The sequence below is a fragment of the Sphaeramia orbicularis genome, chromosome 1 (genome assembly GCF_902148855.1).
Source record: "Sphaeramia orbicularis chromosome 1, fSphaOr1.1, whole genome shotgun sequence".
Lineage (NCBI taxonomy): Eukaryota > Metazoa > Chordata > Actinopteri > Kurtiformes > Apogonidae > Sphaeramia > Sphaeramia orbicularis.
This window is the reverse complement of record NC_043957.1, coordinates 40,086,438-40,111,351: the sequence shown is the minus strand read 5'-3', so window position 1 is coordinate 40,111,351 and position 24,914 is coordinate 40,086,438. Positions and strand designations below refer to the sequence as shown.

Genomic DNA, 24,914 nt, shown 5'->3' with positions numbered 1-24,914 from the left:
GAGGGATGATCTGATCTGGATTGTTGGTTGAGTAATAAACCTTTTCAGTAAGTAGCCTTGAAGGTTTTTTTTGGGGGGGTTTTTTGGTTTTTTTTGGTGTTAACATTTTATAGACGCAGTAATTAATCCACAATAAGATTTTGCAGAGAATGAAAGTAATAATTACATTCAGCCTTTGTTTGGTGGGGATTTTTAGACAATCCAATTTGAGTCAAACCCATTTTGCAAATTTAAAAAAAAAACAAAAAACTTGTGAAACCCCAGACCACAGTGAACATGGTGTGGACTTAAAGAAGTGGTCTCAGTCCAGCTCAAACAGAACTTGACAGAAGAACCATGAACCATGAGAATACACGTTGAGTAGTTCATACTTTGAGGCTGTTAACAGCAAGTTATGTAAGGCTATCATTGAAAAAAAAAAAAAAAAAAAATGGAAGATGGAAACAGGTAAACAGGCCAGTTAACACCATGGCAACATCCAACAAACCTTTCTATAAACTAGTTAATGTTAAACACAGAGACTCGGGACATAATGAGTCCTAAATGATGATGTAAAGTGTTATTAATCAACCACCAACATTCTATTATGAAAACCTATGAGGACCAGATGTGTAGTGTTACAAAACCTTAGCCTAAATGTTGTCCTTAAACAGTTTACTTTCATAACTGAATCTTTGCAGAAAATCTTCAAAGAGCAAACCTCAAATACTCAAATATTCTTTACATGACAGGTTAAATGAAAGGCCACAGAGTTTACTGGGTTTCTTATATCTATCCTGATTTCAGTAATTAATATTGAAGTATCTACTGAGTATACCAAGTTGTGAAAAGCATCCATCATGTTTGCCTGAAGTTTCCACCAAGTTACATTGGATTCTAAACTGCATATGAATGTAAGACTTATTTTTGCTATAATTTCATATGTGCAAACTTTAAAGAATTTAATTAATTTGGTTCTCATAATTAGTCTCATATTTTGTGTGTGTGTGTTTAAATTGCGAAACTATTGGTGGTATTGGTGGTGATAATTGTTTAATTTGTGGAGGGAGAAACCTTAAAAAGAAGAAGGATGTTCTGTGGTTCGACAAGTTCAGGAAAATAAATAATAAATCAAGTTGGAACATGGAACATGGAGTCGTTTGTCGCTGTGCTTCGCTGTTGCCCACAACCTTTGTTTAGACAAGTAACACTTAGAGCTGCAGGTATCGATTATTTTTGTAATCAGTTAATCTACTGGTTATTTTCTTTGATTTGATTAAACAATTATTTGAATAGGTGAAGAAAATAGTACAAATGTATAAAAGACATGTCTGAAAATGACAAACAACAAAAAGTAGAAAAGTAGAAGGACATATAAAATATCTATATGGAAATAACAATAATAATAACAGTATAAAACTATAGTAGAACCTCGCAGTACGAGTTTAATTCATTTCATGACTGATTGTTTTGCGATTTATTCATTTTACAAATTGATTTTCTCTATTGAAAAGAACTGAAATATAATTAATCCATTACAGTCCCCAAAAGCCACCTAAAATCCTTTTTAACAGATTTTTAAAACAGAAAAAAATGCAGTTAGAACAAAAATATCAATTATAAAAACATAACAAAAGCGAATGCAAAAGAAATAAACTGCTTTTATTAACTTATTTACCTTAAAGATGAGAAAATCTGTAGAAGAAGATGATAGGGCGAGGAGGAGGAAGAGGAGGAGGATTATCATCTGGAAGGAGAATCTCCTTCCATTAAAACGTCAGGTAGAACAGTTCCTGGTGTTTTCTCTCTCACTTTACTTAATTTGGGCTTTTTGGCCTTACTTTCATCACTGTTCACACCTGCAGGTCATTTTATTAAAAACCTATGCAGACAAATGTTCTTTGTTCAGCTTTTGAAAATGTTCCGAAAATGCACCAGACCATTGTCATTTAATAAAGCAGCTGCACAACCTCAACTTAACTTTTCTGGAGGATTTTTTTCAACAAAATCAGAAACCTCTTGCCACTTTGCCAACATTTCTTATAATTTATTCGTAGAGGCTGCCTAGCGGTGGCTAGTAATAAGCTCGGTCATACTGTGAATTTCCAGTCTTATTTCAAGACAAAAATACTCATGAGCCGCAGCTCGTTAATCAAATTACTTGCACAATGGTGCACTCATACTGCGAGGTTCGACTGTATATATATTATATCTATACAGGGTGGGATCAACCCCCCCTCTGGTTTTTACATCCCTACTTCTGCTCAATTAATTTCATCCTCGGAGGGGGGACAACCAACCAATTAAAAGTTTTCTTACACCTATATCCTTCATTACTGGGACTAATGTTCATTTGAACCGAACTGTCGGCAGTCTCAGAATTCGCAAACATCCCCATGCACTGGAGCACCGTAAAAGGGGGGGGGGGGACGTGACAAATTTATAGGGCCCAGCATTTGTCATTTGTGTGTCCAGTGGATACAGGTTAGAGGTTGTGAAAATTTTGTGTAAGATCTGCTGTATAATAGAGGAATAGAACCCGCGAGTTGGACGTTAGAAGTATGTAAAGTTTTACTTTCGTTTCACACCAGCGTTAGTTACATTAGTTATGGACCACACCCCCATGTATATAACTGCTGCAAAAAAAAAAAAAAAAAAACATCCCCCACTCTGTATCTATATAAACAACAAACAAGTCAAACGACAAACTTTGTGTGTATCCTGGCATCGTGTGCGTCACAGTAGTCATTTGTGTGAAATACAACAACAGAACCAATGTTTAGCAGCAGCGAAAATAAGGAAACAAAACTTTGATTCAGGAAAATTGTAATCAAATCATTTTTTTTTTATGATTCAAGTCAGTTAATTGTTTCTGCTTTACAGTAGTTTAGATAGATAGATAGATAGATAGATAGATAGATAGATAGATAGATAGATAGATAGATAGATAGATAGATAGATAGATAGATAGATAGATAGATAGATAGATAGATAGATAGATAGATAGATAAAATGCACAAAAAAGTGTTACATGAGCATACAGGAAGTACATGTGAATATGAAATCAAGCAATACAACAGCCCCCTTGAGTGATTAATGTAAAGGTTAAATAGAACTCCTTTTCACTCGGCCTTGTGCGGGGCTTATACACAGTACATGTAGCAGTTTTTGTCTGGGTGCTAAAAGCAGGTGAGTCACCCGATGCAGAGGCAATTAAAATCTCTGTCACAGTGTGATGTCATCAGTGGCCGTCCCCAAAGACGCAGACCCTGACACTGACGTGTGCTTTTAAAGCTCGACATTTCTCTTGAAAACATGCTCAAGGCTTTCTTCTGGAGTCTGTTTGAGTCTGTTTATGTGCAGCAGGGGAGATGACAGATCACTGGTAATCAGCAGTATACACGTGCTCAGTAGTCATATACATCAAACAAACACCCTCCGAGCTATTTTCAGCTATGTTTTCTTTGTTGAGCTATGGGAAAGTTGGTAATATTATTCTTCGTTTTTTTTCCAAGATAATTTCTGTACCGTGTATACTCTCTCTGCTTGGTGTGTACAGTATGTCTTTGACTTCTGATGTAGCTTAGCTGGTATCAGTTTAAGGGGATGGTTACTGAGGGTTTAACAGTCAAATCACCAAATTGAACAAACAAGGAGAGACTGAAATCATAAATGTGTATGTTTTATCAGTGCTGATTAGGCATCAAGGAAACTATAACTAGTTATTGGAACAGACATTAAAATATTAAAATTTCATGAAATGCCTTTAAGATGTTGGATCCAATAACCCAGAAATATGTACTTTAACTTTTTTTTTTTTTTTTTTTTGGTAAATGATGTTTGATTATGTATCAGATATTAAAAAAACAAAAAAAACAAATGGATGTTGAGAAATATTCAAGTCAGTATTACTTATATTGTCTGTCAATTATTATTTTATGTTATTACTGTTACTTTCACAGCTGTTTCAAAAGTCAGAGGTGGTCTTGGGGCGGGTGGGGGGGTATGTTCAAGGGAGACCCACACAATATTATCATTTCATGTCAGAAAATATATGTAATGTGTAAAAACCTTAATAAAGATATGTGTTAAAAAATATGTACCTTAACAAAATGTGTTTGTTTTCACAATGAGTTGGGATTATAAATAACTAGAGAGCAGCTACATTACCCACAACAATTTACAATCCAGCAAATTCACTCAGGTATATTTTGCCTCTGGGAGAGCAATGGACCAAAGACAGCTTAATATACCTTAAACTTGGAAAGAAATTTGGGCACAATTTTTAAAAATCCTCTGTCGCCGTGACATTAGACATGTTTGTTGTAAAGTAGAATCAAATCACATGAGCTGTGACTGAGATATATTTTATTCATTTCACCTCTTGTTAATAAATTAGTAAATGGTATTTTTTTCCTCATCTTAACCTTTGACCTACAGCAGACGAGAATTTAATAATCAGAAGTAGTCAGGGTTATCAGGAAAAAAATCACAATTTGTCCAAAATTGTGGGTTCTAGACTCCAAAAAGACCGACAGACAAATACCTTTAAAATCACAACCCCAGTCCTAATATGAGGAGATTTTTTTTTCTGATTTAGTGTAATTTAGTAATATCAAACAACCAATGGCATCAGACAGCCAATCAGATCAATAATTTACACAGCATGACAACCACTGTAAAGGTTTCAACAAGTGTAATAATATCCGTAGTAGCTTCTCACAGACCAGCAACAGCAAACACACATTTTAGATGTGTGGTTTGAGCTCATATTTAAAGGCAGGGAGGAGGAGGAGGAGGAGGAGGAGGATACAAATCTTGTTTTTCTACTTAGCTTATCTTGTTTTCGGTGCAACACTATGATGCAACAAATACAAATAATCTTTACACTGACATTTCTGTCACTCCAACACTGTTTCAACAGGGTAAATGGAATAAGTTAATTAGTATGTCTAATTGTATTTGGTGGCACAGCTTTGGAAATATCAAATCAAATTAGGATACACAGTGTTCTTTTCCATGGCACACGTTTTGCCTTAAGCTATGCTTTTTAGGATCTGTCTTTTGTCTTTGTCTTTATCTTTGTCGGAGTCCCTTCCAGCTGTACTACGCCTTCGCTTTGTAGTTTAACCCCCCTTTATATCATCACCCACCCACCCACACTTCTTTTTCTTTTTTTCTCATATCTGGAACTTATTCAGTAATTTATTATCCTTTTTTTCACTTTTGCTTCCCTTTTTCACAACTTTTCTCACTGTCTTTTTAGCTTTGAGGCCGCTCATAATGTAATAACTATACTCGATGTTCCAAAAATGAACCTCTAAATGGAACAGAAATAAATTAATATAAAATCCAATAATAATGCTGCTAATTCAAGAAAAAAAGACAGTTTACCTTTTATGCTTAATAGCTGCTATTCCATCAGAAAATTTGCCATAGTTAAAAGTTTTCACTGAATCACTGAAACCAGTTCTAGAAACTGATTTGTTGACCCCACATAAATCAGCTCGTGACCTCAGATCCTCGTTTGTGAAACATTCAGGCGTTCTGGGATCGAGGCTCACATCTACCATCATTTTGCTGTCTGAGATCCTGGACTCTGAAACAACCTGCTCAAGGAGATGAGATTTTTTGTTTTTAGTGTTTTGTAGCTTTAAGGTCCCATACTCCTTTTTGTGAAGTCGATTGTCCATTGCTGTGTTCAGCATCGTCTTCGTCATCGTCTTTGTTTGCAATTTCTTCACATATCTTCTCCAATGAAATAACTGATCGGATTGATTTAAAATTTTATATGTAGCATCCTTGGGATAGTGTCTACAAAGTTTGTTTACAGTTTTTGAAAAAATTTTAATTTTTCATGAATTTTTTAAAATATTAAACATTTGCCTTATAATGAGCCATATTTTTGATGGCTTATAAGGCAAGGCAGGTTTATTTATATAGCACATTTCATGTACAAGAAATTCAAAGTGCTTTACATAAAACATAAAAGCATTACAGGGTACAGGGGAAGCAATAAAAAGTATAGGCATTAAAAAATAAATCAATAAATAAAATATAAAAATTTTATATATATATATATATATATATATATATATATATATATATATATATATATATATATATATATATATATATTTATAAAATAAAAATGGTTAGAGATATCAATATAGTAACTGCTGAGTAACTATTTATGATGCAATATAATCTCATTTTATACTTTTTTTATCCGACTTTTATTTAAACCGGGTATTGATCTTGTCTAAATTAATTATTTCTATATATTTGCTGTTGTTATTTATCTTTTGTGGCATTTATTTTCCTGCAGTTTTTATCTCAGCTTAGTTCATTATTATTTAATTCCACAGTTCTGAGTGTTCTGTTTGCTTTGTAAGATTTGTAAACTGCTTTAGGGTGCAATATAAATAAAGATTATTCTTATTATTACATTTTCAACAGTTAACACATTCGCCAGTTGTTACATAACAAGTAACCACATTTTTGCCTCATGTATTTCCCTTTTCCTGTCAACACCTCTTCGGTTTCTCCTTCGTAGTCTGTCTTTCTTCTCCGTCTGTCTGTCTGTCCTGTGAAAAAACATAAGCCAGTCTGTCAGTCACTGAGTGAGTCTTTCTTCTGTCAGAAGCCATCCAAGAGATAAGTGTGACTTATCGCTTCAGGCCCAAGTAGACAGAGACTGTATAATTGAGTGATAGGGACTAATGTAAGTGAATGGCTTTGAGTTGGTTGTGATGCACAGAAGCAGCAACAGCAGAAGTTCCGGCACAGAGGGAGGCTTTCTATTAGGCCCTTAGTAATACTGCCAACAACAGCCACCCAGATTACAATCTGGCGACTACCTGGCTGTTTGTGTGTGTGTGTGTGTGTGTGTGTGTGTGTGTGTGTGGCTCGGGTTATCTTCTTTCCATCCCGTGTTTCCTTTCTTCTCTGTTTCATAGCTCTGTTTACTGCTCTATTTTCATTTCGCCTCCCTCTACAGAATACACCTTTTCTGCTCCCTCTCACCCCCCCTCCCCGTTATCTTAGCTCTTTAATTAACGTGACATGCTGTGAAGTGAGATACTAAATAATGCAGGCCTTTCCAGTGACATTGAATCAGTCAGAGTGATTAGTGGCCACGCAACACACACACACACAGACAAACACAAAAAACACATGGCATTTTCTGTCAGTGATCATCTTTTTACTATCTTTAGTCATTTTTTTATCAGTAAACGCATCCTCATTAATTAAATATGCACATTCATTAGTATGTAGTGCAGTATACGATATAGGGGGGTAGGTATTCCTGATATTGTTTCTAAATGGAGTATAAAAGTAATAAAATAATAATTTAAAAAAACATAGTAAAATACACTTAGGTGCAGCTAAAGTTTACATGCGAATATCAAAACATATAACAGTCTTTTTTTTTTTTTTTTTTTTTTTTGAGAAATCAAAACTCACAAAGTAAGTAATGATCATTTGACAACATAAAATTGAATAGAACTGAATAAAATCAAGTTCCCAAAACTTAAAAAAACTAAAGCTCAGCTGTTGGAAAATTGAGTAGGTGCTCAAGTTGATCCCCTTTCATATGGCTGAGTTCCCATATCTACTGTAGTTGTATAAATCAGAATGCAGAGGACTTAATTTGTGCAGAGAGAGATCTAGGTTATCCCAAAGCAATTGTTTCAGACCAAACCAAGTGGAAAATCCAGTGTGGATTTAGTTGCTTGCTGCCTTGGCTGCAGGGATACTAAGAGCTAAGGGTTCCAGTGTTCTTCTACCCCCACCCCCCTTGTCTTTTTTTAATCAGACGGCTTGTTCAGGAGTGGCAGGGATTAAGACGACTGCTGCTGCTGCTGCTGCTGCTGCTGCTGCTGCTGCTGCTGCTGCTGCTGACTCTGTCCAGTTTTGGAAATCCCACAAATTCAAGCATGTGTGTTTGCACTAACATGTACGCACATATAGAAACTATGTATATGCTGGTGTGAAGAGACAAAACAGGAATATAGATGTGCATATAATCTAAGACATGTCAGACACACGCAGGCACGCTCATATGCAAGCACTTTACTATCTGTGCATGAATTCCGTATTAAACACAGATGTATGCTTGTATGCACATACTGTAGGCATCCACATATGCATGGACTAGCCCATATGTGTGTGCATATATTGAAGGCGTACACATTCATTCAGGCAAGAATGCACATTACATCTATCTAACATCAGTCTCTCTCATTGCCAAAGCTCACTTTCAATGTCTCTCGCTCAACACTGTCAGTTTCTGGACAGCAGCAGTGATCTGCCATGTCTCATTGTGTCATGTGATGTGAGCTGTGAGATTTCTGACACACAGACTGATGCCTGTCTCTTCTAATGCCAGACACTCACACCAGGCAGTACAGATGGCAGTAAGACAGACAGACAGACAGACAGAGATAAGCAGATAGAGTATGGAAAAACGTATCTGAAATATGATGCGGTTTGTCAGAAAAAAATGGAAAAGGAAAGAGGAATTTGAGGAATAGGTGGGAAAAGAAACTGAAATCCTTAACTTTTTTATCATTGTTAGTGCAAAATTTTGAAATTGCGAGGTTAAATTAACAGTTATGTCAAAGGAAGAGACTATGACAGTAAAGCAGAAGAAGGATGCAACCCACCCTGGTTTTCTACTTTTTGAACTTTTACCCTCTGGCAGACGTTTCCGGACCCACACAAACTGTCAAAAAAAAAAAAAAAAACATTTTTTATCCCAGGGCCATAATTGCACAGAGTACTGCTGGACATTAATTAAATGTGTGGAATACTGAATGTTGTCCAAAATATATGATGAGTTTTATGTGTCTTTTATACTTCTAGTAACACTTATTTATGCTGCTTTTTTTTTTTTTTTTTCTAGATATTTATGCCGTCAGGGTTTTTCTTTTATATTTTCATTTTTATACTCTTTTATATGCATTATTTATACTTTTTTATAGCACCTAGGACGATTGCACTTTTCAATTTCGTTGTACCTGGACAATGACAATAAAGACATTCTATTCTATTCTATTCTATTCTATTCTAAGGAAAGGAATAGGATGACATGAGATGCTAAGGATGAAAGGATAGAGACATTGAGCTGTATGTTGACCTACCGCTGAGTACAACATAGCCACCAGATAATACCAGTCAGTCTCCTCCCACTTTAATCTCTCCATCATCCATCATCAATCCCTTGCTCCGTCTTTCCACCCCTCCATCTTAAAACCATTCATTCCTCTTCATCAATCTGAAATCATGCAGTTTTGAAGCACATTTCTGTGTTGAAGTGGGGTGTGCTTTGTAGATTGTGTAATGGGCCAAACTAAAGCAGAATATTTGATACTCTGGCATACTTAGAATATAAAAATGAACTTTGGGAGAAGACAGATGGTTTAATGCTAAATGTTTGCCACAAGAAGAAATTCATCACTTACTTTATGAACTCGCTTACATGCACATATACACAAGCTTTGAAAAACACCTCCGGCAATGAGTGTATAGTCCTAATGAAGCGAGAAGAGGAGAGGCAGCTGCATAACTGGAGTGTAAGGCCTTGAGGGAACTCACACACGTCAGGTCTGCATGTGTGTGTGGACTTATAATAGACAAAACGCTCTTAATTTAGACTTCAGAATGATTTTAGTCATTAATTTTTTTCTCTTTTCTTCTGTCTTGTGTTTTTCTCCCCAGGTTGTGAAGGCCTGTTTCTGTCGTCCTGTTGTACAGTGAGGCAGTGAGCTCACGGTGGATACAGCATGCATGTGTCGACATATCCCACGATGCACTCTGCCAGTCCGGGCCTGCTCCTCCTCAGCTTCCTCTTACTCGCTGATGCTGACAGTGAGTCCTTTAATACTTTTACATTTGGATAACAATGACCTAATTTTCTTTTACAGGTCCCTCCTGATACCACGTCCATACATTATGTGTGTGTGATATGCTGTGAGTGTGTGTTAGTCGTGGGTTTGACTTGAAGCCAGCTGTTTTTGTCCATCCCAGTATTACTTGGCATGGATAAACAGACCACATATGGCAAATCTGATAATTTCCCCACTGCTTGTGTGAGCGTGGTATGCTGCTTGTGTGTGTGATCCCTGATTGTGGTTTACAGTGAGCACCTTTATGCCCCCAAGTACCCCATTTGGAATCATACTCTAGTTTTGATCATATCTGGACAATATTGGTCACACTGAAAATAAAGTAATTATTAGTGGCTTCATCTCCCCATTAACATGATTCTAAAATTATCAGGCATTTCTTTTTTGCACCAACTGCTTTTAATTAGTTTATAGCTGCAGGGACCCTGCTGTATTTACCACACTTTGCCTAATTGGCTTCTCCATCTTGGCATCAATCTTAATCTTAAATAAGTGAATATCTGTCCATCTCCCATTTACAGAAAAAGTCACATGTTCACCTCTCTTGAACTTGTGCGTCACTGCATTGCGCGTTGTACTTTATAAATACTGGAAGGATGTGGAGAGGAGAATATATAGCGTTGAGCCAAAGTGCAAGGTGTGTACAACCCTGTTACTCAAGGATCTCGAAATTTCAAAGCTGTATTTTTTTAACAGTATCAAGCCTATTGGTAGCTAGTTTGATTTTGAGAGTGTCTGGTACTATTTGCTTTTTTTGTCACCTGTGTCTTTTACAGCCTCATGAAATATTAAGGTGACATAAACTCGCACAACTAAATGTCAAGTTAATTTAAAAAGAAAAGAGACTAAGCATAGCGAAGAAAAAAGAAAAGATCAACTTCTTGGTGACTCTGATTTTGTCAGTGCATCTGGTGTTTTCTTAGTAACTTTATCTTTCTATAGTCTGTAGATGTTCACTTCTCCATATCACACAAACTCAGTGACGATGTGCTGTATCCAGAAACTAAAGACACAACATAATCCCAAAACGAAAGTTGATCACCTTGTTTTGCCTGTGACTCACGCAGCCTTAGACCATACATGCGCTGCAGGGGGAGATGGTGTAAAACAGCACATTCCACCACACATTAGCTCCGCAAGAAGTCCATTGTATATCTCAGCTTGTGTGTCTAATATAGTCTATGTATTTTATATGTATTCAGATGCAATAAAGCATCCATGTTCGCACGGCGGAATACTGAATGCCACATAGTTAACTAACAGCAGAAGCAAAACCAAGCTTTTGTTGGTATTAATTGTGTTGGCAATATGTTTTAGGTCACTACATTCATTCGTTCATTCATTATCTGAACCCTCTTTATCCTCATTAGGGTCGGGGGGGGCGGGGGGGAGGGGGGTCGCTGGAGCCTATCCCAGCCACTTATGGGCGAAGGCGGGGTACACCCTGGACATGTTGCCAGTTCTTCGCAGGGCTGACATATAGAGACAAACAACCAGTCACTCTCACATTCACACCTATGGGCAATTTAGATCAACCGATTAACTTATCACACTACATATAAACTATCACACTACAGGTCACTACATATTTGACTTGAATGAATAATGCATCAATAATGTAAAGCGGTTTGAGTGCCCAAGAAAGTGCTATAGAAATCTAATCCATTAGTATTATTATTGTTATTATTATTGACTAAATTTATACATTCTTTAATTTATTTATCTGGCATGTTGCCCACTGGATATTGTAGCTATTGAAATTTTTACCTGCCAGACGTTACATGTGATCGCAGCTAAAAGACAGCCAGCTAACCTTGCTCAAGTTGAAATGACACACTAAATGGTAAATTCATGTTACCACATCGATTTGTCTCAAAACTTTAAATAAGAACTTATTCATGATTCCTCAACCACAATACACCAAACATAAATAGTATAATTCAATCCTAACCAGGTGTTGGTGCATTGTATTCATGCCCAATGTGAGCGTTTATCTGCTAGTGAATCCCTCATGACTATCATGGACTTGATGAGCAATAAAGAATGAATTTGGTGGCAGTATTTATGAAACATCCTGATGTGGGGAAAGACAAAAGATGATGTAAACAGAAACAGGAGGCACACTGATCAGTGATGGTCACCATGCTGATTTTCTAACATCTGGTGGTTGTCCTTTCAGAGATGGTTTATAATGAAGTTGTTTTACATATTTGATTGGAATGCCTGTTCTCTTATAGCATAATGAATGTTTGTTGTTCACATAGAAAATGCAAATGTATAGGGTAATTTCTTTGTTGAAAGTGTGATGCAGTGTACCTTATAGCTTTTGGTATTGTTGCATTGAACATATGCACTAAAAAGTTTTTAAATACACCAATAACTTAGAAAAGTTCTGCACAAACAAATCACATGTGATCAGTGAGATACATCACACTGTCCTTGTATCATAAACTGTCAATTGCCTGTAACCTACAATTACTAACAAACTTTTTACTTATGCTGCCTTATGTTATTTCACTTAGCAACTTTTAAGTTCAACCTTCGGCCACCAGATTCAAAACAATTTATCATTATGTCCAAATGAAAATGAAATGAAATTTTAAAAATTCCCTCAAACTATTCCAGAAATAATGGTTCCTTAAAATTGTCTAACATAACATCAAACAGTGCTGACCTCTGACCTTTGGCCATCAAAATCTTAGTTGTTGTGTTGGGTAGTTTGTGGTGACTTAAAGATATTCAGTCAAGGTATTCCTGATGTATCGTGGCTTAATCCCCACTGATGCACACAACATTGTGTAAAGATGCACTGTGGAAGAAAAAGAATTAGTGTAAAATTTTGGGATATGACATAAATATTTTTGCAGGAGTCCCATAACTTGCTGCTTTTCTCCACACTGACTGCGACATGGTGAAACAATGAAAGCTGACAAAAACAAACCTCTGTTCAAACTGTATCTACCAGTTGGAACATGTTACTAAAGCCCTTGAAGCACTTGTGAACAGTTTTGTGCTGAACACTGACTAACATTATCACAGTATTATATTCCTTTCTTCATCTTCACTTTATTGGTTCTCTATTGAGACTAAAATTAAATGATTCAGTGGAGGTGTTCTAAATGTTTTGGCCGGTAGTGAATCGTTACCACCTCATGGTCAGCTCTGTAAAACACACACAACTGTTTGAGTACATAAGTATGGGCTTGAGGCAGCCATTCGCATCCTGTTTTAAAAGTACACACAGTGCACCGTAAAAACACACACATCCACAAACCACTCGTTTCCCTTCAGCCTCCTGCCCTCTCGTCCCCTGTGTAAGTTCCAGGGTCGGCCAGTAAAAACCCAGTCATCCATCAAAACGATGATGCTCCCAGACTTCCTCTATGAGGGTTAGGGGAGCAGCGCAGATGCAACAAGGGTGGAAAGGGTTTGTACTTTGTCTCCTCTGTCTGTATTTTTCTTTTCCTTCTGCCCTCGTCTCATTTGCTGTGACTTTCTCCATTGCTCTTTTCCTGCCTGTTCTCTGCCTCTTCTCGGCACATCCATGTAATCTGGTGAGAAAGGAGGGACAGAGGGCTTGAGGGAGAAAAAGGGAGGAAAGACTGCTCTTTTCTCTTTGTATCTCATTGTGTATGACGTGCAATGCCTCTTTTAATATCAACAGAGGGGACTCAGAGATTTGAATGTTGAGAATTCAAGCCGAGGCTGCTGGGACACTAACATCTTTGGTGCTTGTCACGTGTCTGCATGTTTTGAAATGTTAAATGCACTCTGAAAAATTGCTTTCAGTTGTGCTTATCTTCACTTAAACTTAATACCAATTGAATGGAATACATTTTAAGCATCCTACAGTGTTGAAAAATAAAGGCTACAGTTTAGTTTTTATTCTTTTGTATCTGCACCATGGCATTTTTCTTCACCTTTAGAAACACCATCAACACTCACCCTTGGTTCACACTTTCCACACATACACACTGTGCATATGCAGTGTACTGAGGGTATTAAGATGCATTCAGATGGAACAGTATCCCATGTGCATAGTTGGAATCCTTGCATGACAGTGCACCATATGTGAATGCTTTGTATAAATGCTGGTGTAGCAGTACAAGCATTGGAACTCAACTCCCTCTTTTACTCTCTTTCTCTTGCCACCAGTTTCGTTCCTCAGTGTGTTTGTGTGTGCGTGCATGCATGCATATGACATCTATCTGGTGGATTAAGAGTAATGCCCTGATCCTGTCGCAAACTAGGCCACTGCTCCATGTTCGCAGTGAGATGCCCCCGTGCAGGAAAACTGCATCTCTTTGCGTGTCATTTTGGGTGACATGGAACAATGCAACAACAGGGTTCGTTCATTTGACCCTCGTTTGCCCCATAACCAACAAGCTGTCGTTCTTCCCCTTGCAGCTTGGATGTAACAATGAAACCGCCAGCTGAAATGCAACTCCGCTTGTGTGCGTGTGCAACAAAACACAACAAACGGCTCCTTTTTCAGAGTCTAAAGAAGAGAAAACATTGCTTAGCCGCAACCTAGCGCTTTAGAAGGTACATTTTGAAACTAAGCACGAGTAGTTTAGGATTCTGCCTTGGGAGCCTGTCGGAATGATGTAAAAAAAAAAAAATCTGTACTCTCACAACATCATTTAGATGTTGTAAAATCTGTACATTTGTAGTTTCTTTTTTCTCTTATAGCTTGGTGTAAAAATGAAAGAAAACTCAATCAGTTTTTCTTTGCTACTGAAAATATGACCTTTTCATATGTGACATGTTTGGCTTGTGTACATCATTGGAAATAACGGACGGGCTCATGTAGTGACTGATTGACTTGTCAGCAGTCTACATTATTGCCAGTGTTCGCATGGCCTTGAGGTTGACTGGAATCTGAAAGGTGGTTGGGTCAGTTTCACACAATGACAGCATTGCAACTTTTGCTTATTTTAGTAGCCCTTGAGCAAAACCCTAAATGCTGGCTGCTGAGACAGGAGTCTTCTTAGGTTTCCCATCAGTATTTCATTCATGTTTCCCCGGGTAGTAAGTTCAAAGGTCTGCGTTCCTGTAAAAGCCAGTGAATTCTTGTATCACACTCAGTAAAGTAGATAAAATTATATGTTTTTAACTTGAATTGTATCCCAACATTTTTTTATAAGAAGATAAAAAGGGTAAGGTGCAGTAAGTATGTACAACACCAATTCCAAAAAAGCTGGGACATTGAGTAAAATGTAAAAAATCTCATAAATCCACATTTTATTCTTAATAGAAAATAGGACACATAACAAATGTTTAAATCAGCCATTTAAGATAAATAAAGGAGGAAATGTTGAATTTGATGGTGGTAGCAAAGGTTGGGATGGAACAACAAAAGGCTGTAAAAATCTGTAAAAAAACAAACAAACAAACAACTAAACAACTGCATGTACAGATTGTCTTGTTTAAGAGTAAAGTAAGTAAAATTAAAGTACTCATCATCTACAGTGCTTAATATAACCAGAAGTTTCTGAGAATCTGGCGCAATCTCTGTGCAGAAGGGACAAACTGAAAATCAATATTGGATGTGATCGTCAGGCCCTCAAGTGGCACTGCATGAAAACCTGACATGATTCTGTAATGGAAATCATTGCATGGACTCAGGAACACTTCCAGAAATCACATTTCACCATGCCATCCACCAATGCAGGTTAAAGCACTATCATACGAAGAAAGCACATTTGAACATGATTCAGAAATTCAGATGTCTTATTTGGATCAATGTTTATTTTTTAATGCACTGAGGCAAAGTGAAAAAAACTGTTCTGTGATCACATAAACTGAAATTTAAAATTGTTTTTGGAAATTATGGATGCACCGTCAGGACCAAAGACAAGAGTTATTGTCTGGCTCAGTATCAGCACTCCATTCAAAAGCCTGCATCTGTGATGGTATGGGGGTGTTTTAGTGCCTATGGAATGGGCAGTTTGCATATATAGTATCTTGTATATATAGGCTTCAAAGCAACCCGTGCTCCCTTCCAGACATCTTTTTCAGTGAAGGCATTTTTCTGCATATTTCATCAGGACAATGCAAAACTTTATACTGCATCTATAACAACAGCATGGTTCTGTAGTGGTAGAGTCCGGGTGCTGAACTGGCCTGCCTGCAGTCCTGAACTGTCACCAATTTAAAACATTCATGAATATATACAGCACACAAGATCCAGGAGAGTTGAGCAGCTAGATTCCCTTATCAGACAAGAATGGGACAATATTCCTTTCCCAAAACTTCTGCAACTGGTCACCACAATTCCTAGACATTTACAGAATGTTGCTGAAAGAAGAGGGAATGCTAGTGTAATGCAGTTCTAAGTATAGTGCCATCTAGTCCCAACTTTTTGGAGAAATGTTGCTCCCATCAAATTTGGAATTTCATCATTTTTACTCTTAAAATGGTACATTTTCTTATTTTAAACACGTGATATGTTTTAATGTTCTATTGTGAATAAAATATGGGTTTACGAGATTTCATTCCATTTGGTTTTTATTCACATTTTACACAGCTTCCCAACTTTTTTGGAACTGAGGTATACTACAAAATACACTAAAGATAGTATATTTATAGCTTCTTATTTCATAGGTATATATATGCAGCATGTGCAAAGTGCTTTGATATGTATCTGGGTTTCTGGGAGCTTTATGGTTAATTTTTGCTGATGGATGAGGTAATGTCAAGATTCACTGGAATGAGATGAAGAGGCAGGGTCACAAAGTTCAAAGGTTTCTTCCTCAGGGATTAGTTTATGGTGTGAAGCACAATCAAACAGAGTTCTTTTCTAGGAGGGATAGTGTTTCTTTCCCTGTGATTGATTGGCAATGCTTGACTCTTTGCAAGTGCAAAGATAAAAGGCAAAGGTAATAACATTTTGTGGTTTTGCAAAGGAGCGCAGTGAATTTCCTGGAGTCTACATTGTTTATTGCCTGGTTCAATGAGCCTAATCATCTAACATCAGTTTAAAAGTATGTCTAATAGCAGATTTGTTCCTTTCAGCCAGGGTAACTGTTCCCCCTGCTTCCAGCTTGTATGAAGAGTTACCCTTTAAGTTCAGGGACATTTTGTGTAAATTATATTTACTGGAAGACCTTATTTGAATCTTTATTTGGAAATATATGTAGTTTGCATAAAGTGGATAGATAGATAGATAGATAGATAGATAGATAGATAGATAGATAGATAGATAGATAGATAGATAGATAGATAGATAGATAGATAGATAGATAGATAGACAGACAGACAGACAGACAGACAGACAGACAGACAGACAGACAGACAGACAGACAGACAGACAGACAGACAGATAATTTGAATTGAAACACTCTCAAATAGTAATTTTAAAGCTGTATTTATTAATTGTCAATAAGAGCTCATCTTATCATTTCAACCAATTTAGGCCATTATCCAAATTATTCATGGTATATTTTCCTGAATAATGTATTGTATTGTATTAAAATTCATCTCTGCTTATGATGTGCCAGCTCATGCTCACCTAGAAAATGACATTAAACCTTAAATATAATAAGGCTAATTTAAATACTTGACGACCTCTTTCTATCAGTTCCGGTACACATACCTCTTCGCAGAAGATGGCAGAAATGGGTCACATCACAAACATTTTTACAAGCCATATACACACAAAATTGAAATGCCAATCACACTTGAGTTATTATAATTGTTTATTGGCTGTGAAACGTCAGGGTAAAAGGTGCAAAATATTTAGACGAGTGACAAATTAAAGTAAAAAACTATTTAAGGGTCATGATATGCCACCACATTAGCTTCAATGCTTCTTGGTATCCATTCTTCACAAACTATACTAGATGATATCCCTTTATTAGGTGTTTTGATGATGGTTGTGAAATGCATTAGGTCAAATTCTCCCATAGGTGTTTAGATTTATTGAAATCTGCTGACCTTTTCTGACTCTGCCTAGTGGATAAGGGTACTGTAATCCTGGCACGTAACAGTTCCCATCATTCCTTTTCTATATTTTGTTAGCTGAGTGTATTATGTAGTTATCTTTGTTCATCAGTTATTTTAGTTTCAAAGTTTGCAGCACAATGACCCTCAATAAGTTCCACATTATTACCAATTAATGTCAGTCAAGTAAACCAAGACAGATTATGCTGAGTTTAAGACCACCCAAATTGATGAGGAGAAGCAAATTTGTTGCCAAAAGCTGCCGCACTGGCCCACAACAGGGAGGCTATTAGCAGCTAGCATAGCTGTGCACCCATCCGCGAGTAACAGGATCTGACTAGCATTAGCTTAGCCTTAGCTTAGCAGGTGCAGCCATCTATGAAGAGGATTTGAAAGCGTTAGCTTAGCTCTAGCTGAGCGCTGGACTGTGAGTAATGCTATGCGACCAGCACTGAGAAAACCCTCTGTTCATCTATATGGGAAGCCAGCTCTGACCCAGTAAAGTTGTATACCCAGTGGGTAGCCCATGTGGCTCTAATGACCTGTATATAAAAGAAGACCCCATTTGATTAATTCTTCCCCTTGTGTTTCTAACAAATTAACCCTGATTAACTCGGCACTAGTCAGACCCTGGGGCAGCTATGGTGGTAAATGGCATGGTAATTGGACACGCATTACTATCAGTAATAAAATTGCACTTTATTCTTTACTGTTGCATTAGTATTATAATTATATGTCTTGATGTTTGGTGTCATCAGCTAGAAACTCCATTCACGCAAAGAAACAAAATTTAAAGTTAGCTGTAAGAATTACATTTTGAGGGTATGTAATTTAATATATTTATTATTTGACACTGCTCAGAGATGGACGCTTAAACTTTACAAAACTTTAAATCACATCGGATCTTTAATGTGACATTTTATCAAAAGCTACAATGTTTAATTGTTTATCAGTTAATTTTCTAAAATGAAATAGTCTGTTCTGTCAGATGTTTTCCTATTAACACTTAAGTGTGCTGCAGAAGGATGATAGCTGTCTCTTTGTGTTTATTGGCCCCAGCAATCCAGTTTCATTTCCAGGACGAAACCGAGCAGCTGATAATTTGCTGTTAATGTGTCGGTTTGATATTAATGTGTTTTAAGTTATGGCCCTGGCCAGCTGCCCACCTACTCTCGAGGCTGACTATCATGGCCTTGGCTCAGACCCCTATATTGGCCTCGTTCCTCAACTTGTCTGACAAGCCTGACTCAGTTCTCATTTGGGGAGTCATCAGCTAAACGCCCACTGCTATATTCAGCACTATGCAGCTGGATGTTTCACTGGCAAGGATGTTAAATTACTTATCGTATGCCTAACTGTCAGCATAGGCACATATACACAAGAATGAGTGTATGTTATGTTGTTCCAATATCCAGACCAGTGTTTTCAGACGCAATCAAGACTCCTAACACAAATATTAACATACGATGAATCCTCCAAACAGATATGCATACACCATTAGTTGCCATTACTATCTATGCTTTCCCGTTTGCCCCATTATTTTCCAAATCAAAGCTCATCTTTCTGTTCCTATTTTCTTAGTAGTAATTTAGTATCTCAAAAGCAGGACCTTTTGAGTTTCAATTTGTTTCTCTAATACCTGGAGAATCAGAAAGAGTGGATCCATTTTCATACAACTGAGTCTATTGCTTTTTGTTTGATTTGATTTGTTTAGAAAGGCCTGTCTGCTTTATGCTTTTTCGCATCAGGTCAGATAACTGGCTGAGGGCACACAAGATGAAGCCTGAGGGCTGGAAAAACTAGGACATTTTTTGTAGAGTTTTGAAACAGATCTGTGGGATGCAATAGTCTACCATAGTCTACACAAATAAACAATATTTATTTATTTTTTTATATTTATTGTACATAATTCAAAGATATTCAGGAAGAGAACAAGTTTTATTGTATTCTTCATCAGAAGTGGTAGCCTCAATAGGGTCCACCTTGTTTCTTGCTCAGTGTTACCTGGAGTCTGCTTACAGATAATGGACGGATGATGAACATACAGCAGATTATTTACTACTAAAACAGAAAACCAAATCATTAAAATGCCATCAAACCATTATATCCTAACATAAAATATGCACATTTCTCTGTCATAAGTATAATGATTCTAAATTTTTTTATTTTTTCCATCTATTTTGTCCTTTCAAATTTGTACTTCCACACTTAAATTTATTTAATTTGCTAATCTTAATTCTCTATATTTGTAAATAATTCTCCCTGTAGGTTTGCGATAGCATCTGTTCTTACAAACTCGATTTCTCTCTCTGTTTCCCTCTAGGTTAGGAGAGCATCTGCCAGCTACAGTATGTCCCTGCAGTCTCCTACATGGGGCCATTAGCTTCATTTAGTCGTACTATTTGTCTTTTCCAAGTGCTTTAAGTGTGAACCTCCATCACTCTGTTAAGGTTCATTCAAAGAGTTATCCACTAAGGTGTCACTTACAAAAAACATTATCATAGCAATACTATGTAGGAAACGTATGAAAAGTAGATATCAATATTTTTAAATTACACTATAACCACGGACGTTGCTGCAAGTGCTATGCCACTGATTTTAACAACATATAGTTGAAGTAAAGAAGATCCTATAGTAAAAGTTTATCACTTATCTTTAGCCATGACTCGAAAGTGGTCCAGAGAGGGGCATGACTTTGTAATCCCTGCCATCTGTTGTGGGGCAGTACTGTATGGCGACCTTTATGTAGGCCACCCTCAATCCACTCTTCTATCCCCCCATACACACCAAGAGGGGAAAGATTGGCACTAATTCCATCTAAATCTGTCTCCAAGTCAGTAGTTGCCCCTCACTTCCATCTTGGGTCATATTGAGAGGAATGATGAAGATTGCAAGTTCTGCCAACATACTCTTCCAGTGTCCACAGGTCACTTAAGTGACTGCAAATTTCTCTTCAAGAACATGTTGTTTATTAATTACAGCGTTTATTTCTACGTATGAAATAATAAATCTGCAAGTATATTTCCCTGAAAGATCTACAAATATTTAACTGCCCTTTAGCATTTGCGCCAGCCCTCTTTTGGCCCAAATGTCAAACCTTAATCCTAACAAGCAGCCATCCAAAAAGACCCTGATTATCTTGGCAAATGGTAGTCAGGTCAGGGCATGTGAAGGGAATAAAATGAAGAGGAACAAGGATTGAAGCAAGAGGGGAACATGGTGGATGAATTCGGAAGGTATTAATGGAGAAAACTGGTGAAGCAAAAGAAGGAAGAAGAGGGGAATCAAGGAAGAGAGAGCAAAGATGAGAGCAGATAAAGAGTGGGGTGGAGAGATTTTAGAGAGGAGAGGAATTGTGAGAGTGAGTTTGGATAAGTGAAGAGCATACGGTTGTACCCCCCCTCATTAAGTCAGTCAATGTGACAGGAAGACTTATGTAACACCCCAGAGATGGAGGGAGGAGATGGAGAAAGAGTAACAAGGAGGAGGATGAAAGCAGGAGCAAGGAGAGCAGCTGTGAAGGGGGAAAGAAGGGATTCATTGCCAAAGAATTGGGAGCAAGGTTGAGCGATAGCGTGGCAAAATTTAAAGAAAGAGCTATCATAAGACAATTAAAACAGGAGATATATGAAGAGAGTGAACAGGGGAAGAAAGATAAAGAGAAGAGGGGAGAGATAAAAAAAAAAAAAAAAAAAAAGCAATTGAAAGATCTACCATGCCTTTTAGTATGGCTCTGCTGGCTTTACACTTTTCATTTGTTTTGTGGGGAAGAGATTAGCAAGAGGATTAAGAGAGTGATTCTCCCTCTCCTCATTCTTTCAGTTTCCCTCTCTCGCTTTCCGACAAACACACACATGCTTGCTTATTCACACGTGCATGTACAAACTGTGCATGTAGTAACATATTAAGTCAGCCTTTAACTATTTTTATAACAACAGCCCTAAACCCAACTGTAAGACATTTACAGTCATCTAAAACTGGAAAGTTATTTTCTGACACTGAGTTAGTGGGAATTATCATATGTTTGGTATTTTAGCTGAAAAAGTAGGACTAGTTTTTGTTGATTGCACCATCACTAATTGACTTTTGACCACTGCCACTTGTACATACTGAATATTAAGGCAAACACACTCAGTTAATGCATACAGTATCTCTGCAAAGTGTCATATAAATTGAAAAACAGGAGTCCACACATGCACAGAAATGCTGTTCTATTCAGCCACAGAGGTAGATTTGGCTGTGGGCCAATGAGGTGTGGAGGTGATTGGGCAGCTTGAGGCTCTCTGACCATGTTTGCCAGTACATCTGGCTCATTCTCTCTCGCTCACACTATCTCGATCTTTACTTTCTCTCTTTCTCTCTCGCTCATATCTCCCTCCTGCTCATCTTCCACTCTCCCTCCACTTCTGTGGATGCTTTCTCTCCCTTACCCATTCTGCGTCCCATCTGTCTCTCTCATTCGTTCCCTTTATCTCATTCGCTCCTCTGTTCTGTTCTCCCCTCTTTCAACAAACACACTCGTTCTCTCTTTTGCTCTCCTTCTCTGAAAAGCTTAGCTTTTCTCTCTCTCTCCCTACCCCCTTTTAAACAGCAAAAAGCAATTTCTCTCCCTTTGTCAGGGCGGTTGGCGGTAAGCCCTTAAGTAGGGATTTTCTGGTTTGGCTGGAATGCCATTAGGCGAGCTGGTGGTGACGTGCCGTGACTGACGTGCCGAATCTTTTTGATGTCATGATGTCACAATCCAGTGGAGGCTGTGGTTATGATATTGTTGGCGTCCCGAGAACGAGGGGCTTTAGTGGTCATGTCAGGAGTAAGTCTTCATAAATCCTTTATGGCACAGAAATATTAAGCTTCTTTGGTGGTACAGGGACAGAGAGAAAATGTGCACACACGTGTACAGAAAAAAGGCGCACACAGAGACACAAAGCCACCCACACACACAACTGCACTTAAATACTGATACAGGTGGATGTGTACACCAAGAGCTGAATCATCTTCACCCACTACAGTGCAGTCAGAAAGTTACAGTGTTGAACAGTCTGATTTTTGAGACATTTCACAGGACAAAGTTTGGTTTTTATATCATCCTTTGTATGGATCATTATCCTTTTTCTCTTCCACTTAAACTGCACACACACATTTCCCCTCAACACACAGACTGCAAATGAAAGATTATTGCTGTGTATTAAGTGGTATTCTGGTCCACAGAAATCGCTCATACGCTGTATTAATGCATTTGTGAATGCCCATTAACGTATCAGTGATGACAATGTGTGACATGATGGTATTGTATAACTGTGGATCAAACCTTGCTTATCGTATTGACATGAACATGTGCACACACACCCACAACCTCACGGCAAGACCATAGACTTAAACATAATCTTTGAATATGTTTTTTCATCCAGCACCCCCCAGATTCACAAGAACCCCAGAAGACCAAACAGGAGTCCAGGGGGGAGTGGCCTCCTTTGTGTGCCAGGCCAGTGGAGACCCACAGCCCAAGATTGTCTGGAACAAAAAAGGCAAAAAAGTCAGCAGCCAGAGATTTGAGGTATGATGCCAAGATAATAATGAAGTAAAACTTTGCCTCTCTTATGTAAAGTGTTGGCCTTAAAATGCTTATCCCAAGGCTGCATACTAAAATGAGAGTGTGTCCCAAAACAAAGCAACAGCAGCAGCAGAACCCTATTGATTGTGTGGATCTAGATGTGAAAAACAGACATGTCTGCAAAATGTAGTTACACACTGAATTCAAGGACGCCAGGAAGATTTCCGCTTTTAGAAGTCAGTAGTGTTTACCGGTTATTACTTCCTTTATAGACCTATCCTGCAGAAGACATTTTGTTCTGTTAAACACACGTGCTGCTGATTAAATTAAAAATAGGCTGGCTTACATTGAGCTGTGCCAGCTCCAGAGCACTGGTATTGTGGATGCTGACTCAGAGGGAAGGCTTCCTGGCACATCTAAATGGGACAGTACAATCATTAATGATATTAGTTACACCTGTGCTTTTCTTTTATTTTTTTCTTGACAAATCAAAGTGCCGTCTGTGAGGAGGACCCAGTGTTGGTACTATAACGCAATGAAAGTTGACATTCCTAAAAAAAAAAGTGTTATTTATTTTTGTTTTGGTCTGCCTGTTTCGTTCACCTACTACATGAATTCCATCTGCTGTCATAAAATTTACATATAAAATTACAAAATCATACCTTTAAAGATTTAATCTGTTTACCTGCTCGTCTTTATGTGTACTCCAAAGGTTATACAACTGTTTCAAATGCTTTCCGTTCCAACTCTTTCATATGTCAGGTGATGCCTTGGGCTAGAGTATATGAGAGTCTCATATTATTGGCCTTATTAGTTTCCCGAAGGCTCTAACCTTTGATTTATTTCTGCACCGCGCAAGTTCTTCTCAGATGGAGATGTTGAACCTTTCCCTTTTCTCCTCAGTCAGTGTCACCGGGAGCTCATAGTATTTTTCCACTTTAATAAGTCTGCCAGGTTTAAGTTTATCCAGTGTCCTGTTTGTGATCAAATCACTCAAGGAGATATTTTATTTTTAATCCTCCATATATACACTCAGACTACCTGCTGTATCTTTCTCTTTGCTGACTTGTTGAAGGATTTATTTTTAGGGGAATTGATTCTGCTGAAAATTTCTCAGAATTCACAATCCAAATGTATTATATGGGCATATTAAACTTATGTAAGAGCATTTTGACTTACGATCTGATAGTCGTAGAGTCAAAAAATGTCAAAGTCAGTATAGAATAAAGAGCAGTATATGTCAGATATGACAAGGACATGAGAGATGGTTGACCTAATTTGATGTGCATTGTGATTGATCCTACACTTTAAGATGCAGGGATGCCTTCAGGCTAAGGATTAAACCCGACGAGTGCACTCATATTTCCCAAGACCTGTCTCTTCAGCGTCAGTCAGTAAACTAATATCTAGGAAAAGAAACTTTTTCCCTCTCTAAAATTTACTTCAAACAATCTTAGAGTTATAATTAAAAACAAACTGTGACTCTGGTAGCCTCATCTGAGTGTTTGAACCAGTTTGCTGCTGCTTCA

The 24,914-nt window shown here is 37.6% G+C and overlaps 1 protein-coding gene across 14 annotated transcripts in view; it reads left to right on the top strand.

Annotated features, from left to right (window-relative positions):
• The window catches only part of ptprdb (protein tyrosine phosphatase receptor type Db), a 187,548-nt gene that overhangs the window by 98,931 nt on the left and 63,703 nt on the right, over positions 1-24,914 (top strand). For all 14 annotated transcript variants that reach the window (XM_030147098.1, XM_030147117.1, XM_030147088.1 and 11 more), the window contains 2 exons: positions 9,703-9,852; positions 23,243-23,388. In XM_030147098.1, the coding sequence (XP_030002958.1) occupies positions 9,768-9,852; positions 23,243-23,388 (231 nt within the window). In that variant the 5' untranslated portion in view covers positions 9,703-9,767. The remainder of the gene's footprint in view (positions 1-9,702; positions 9,853-23,242; positions 23,389-24,914) is intronic.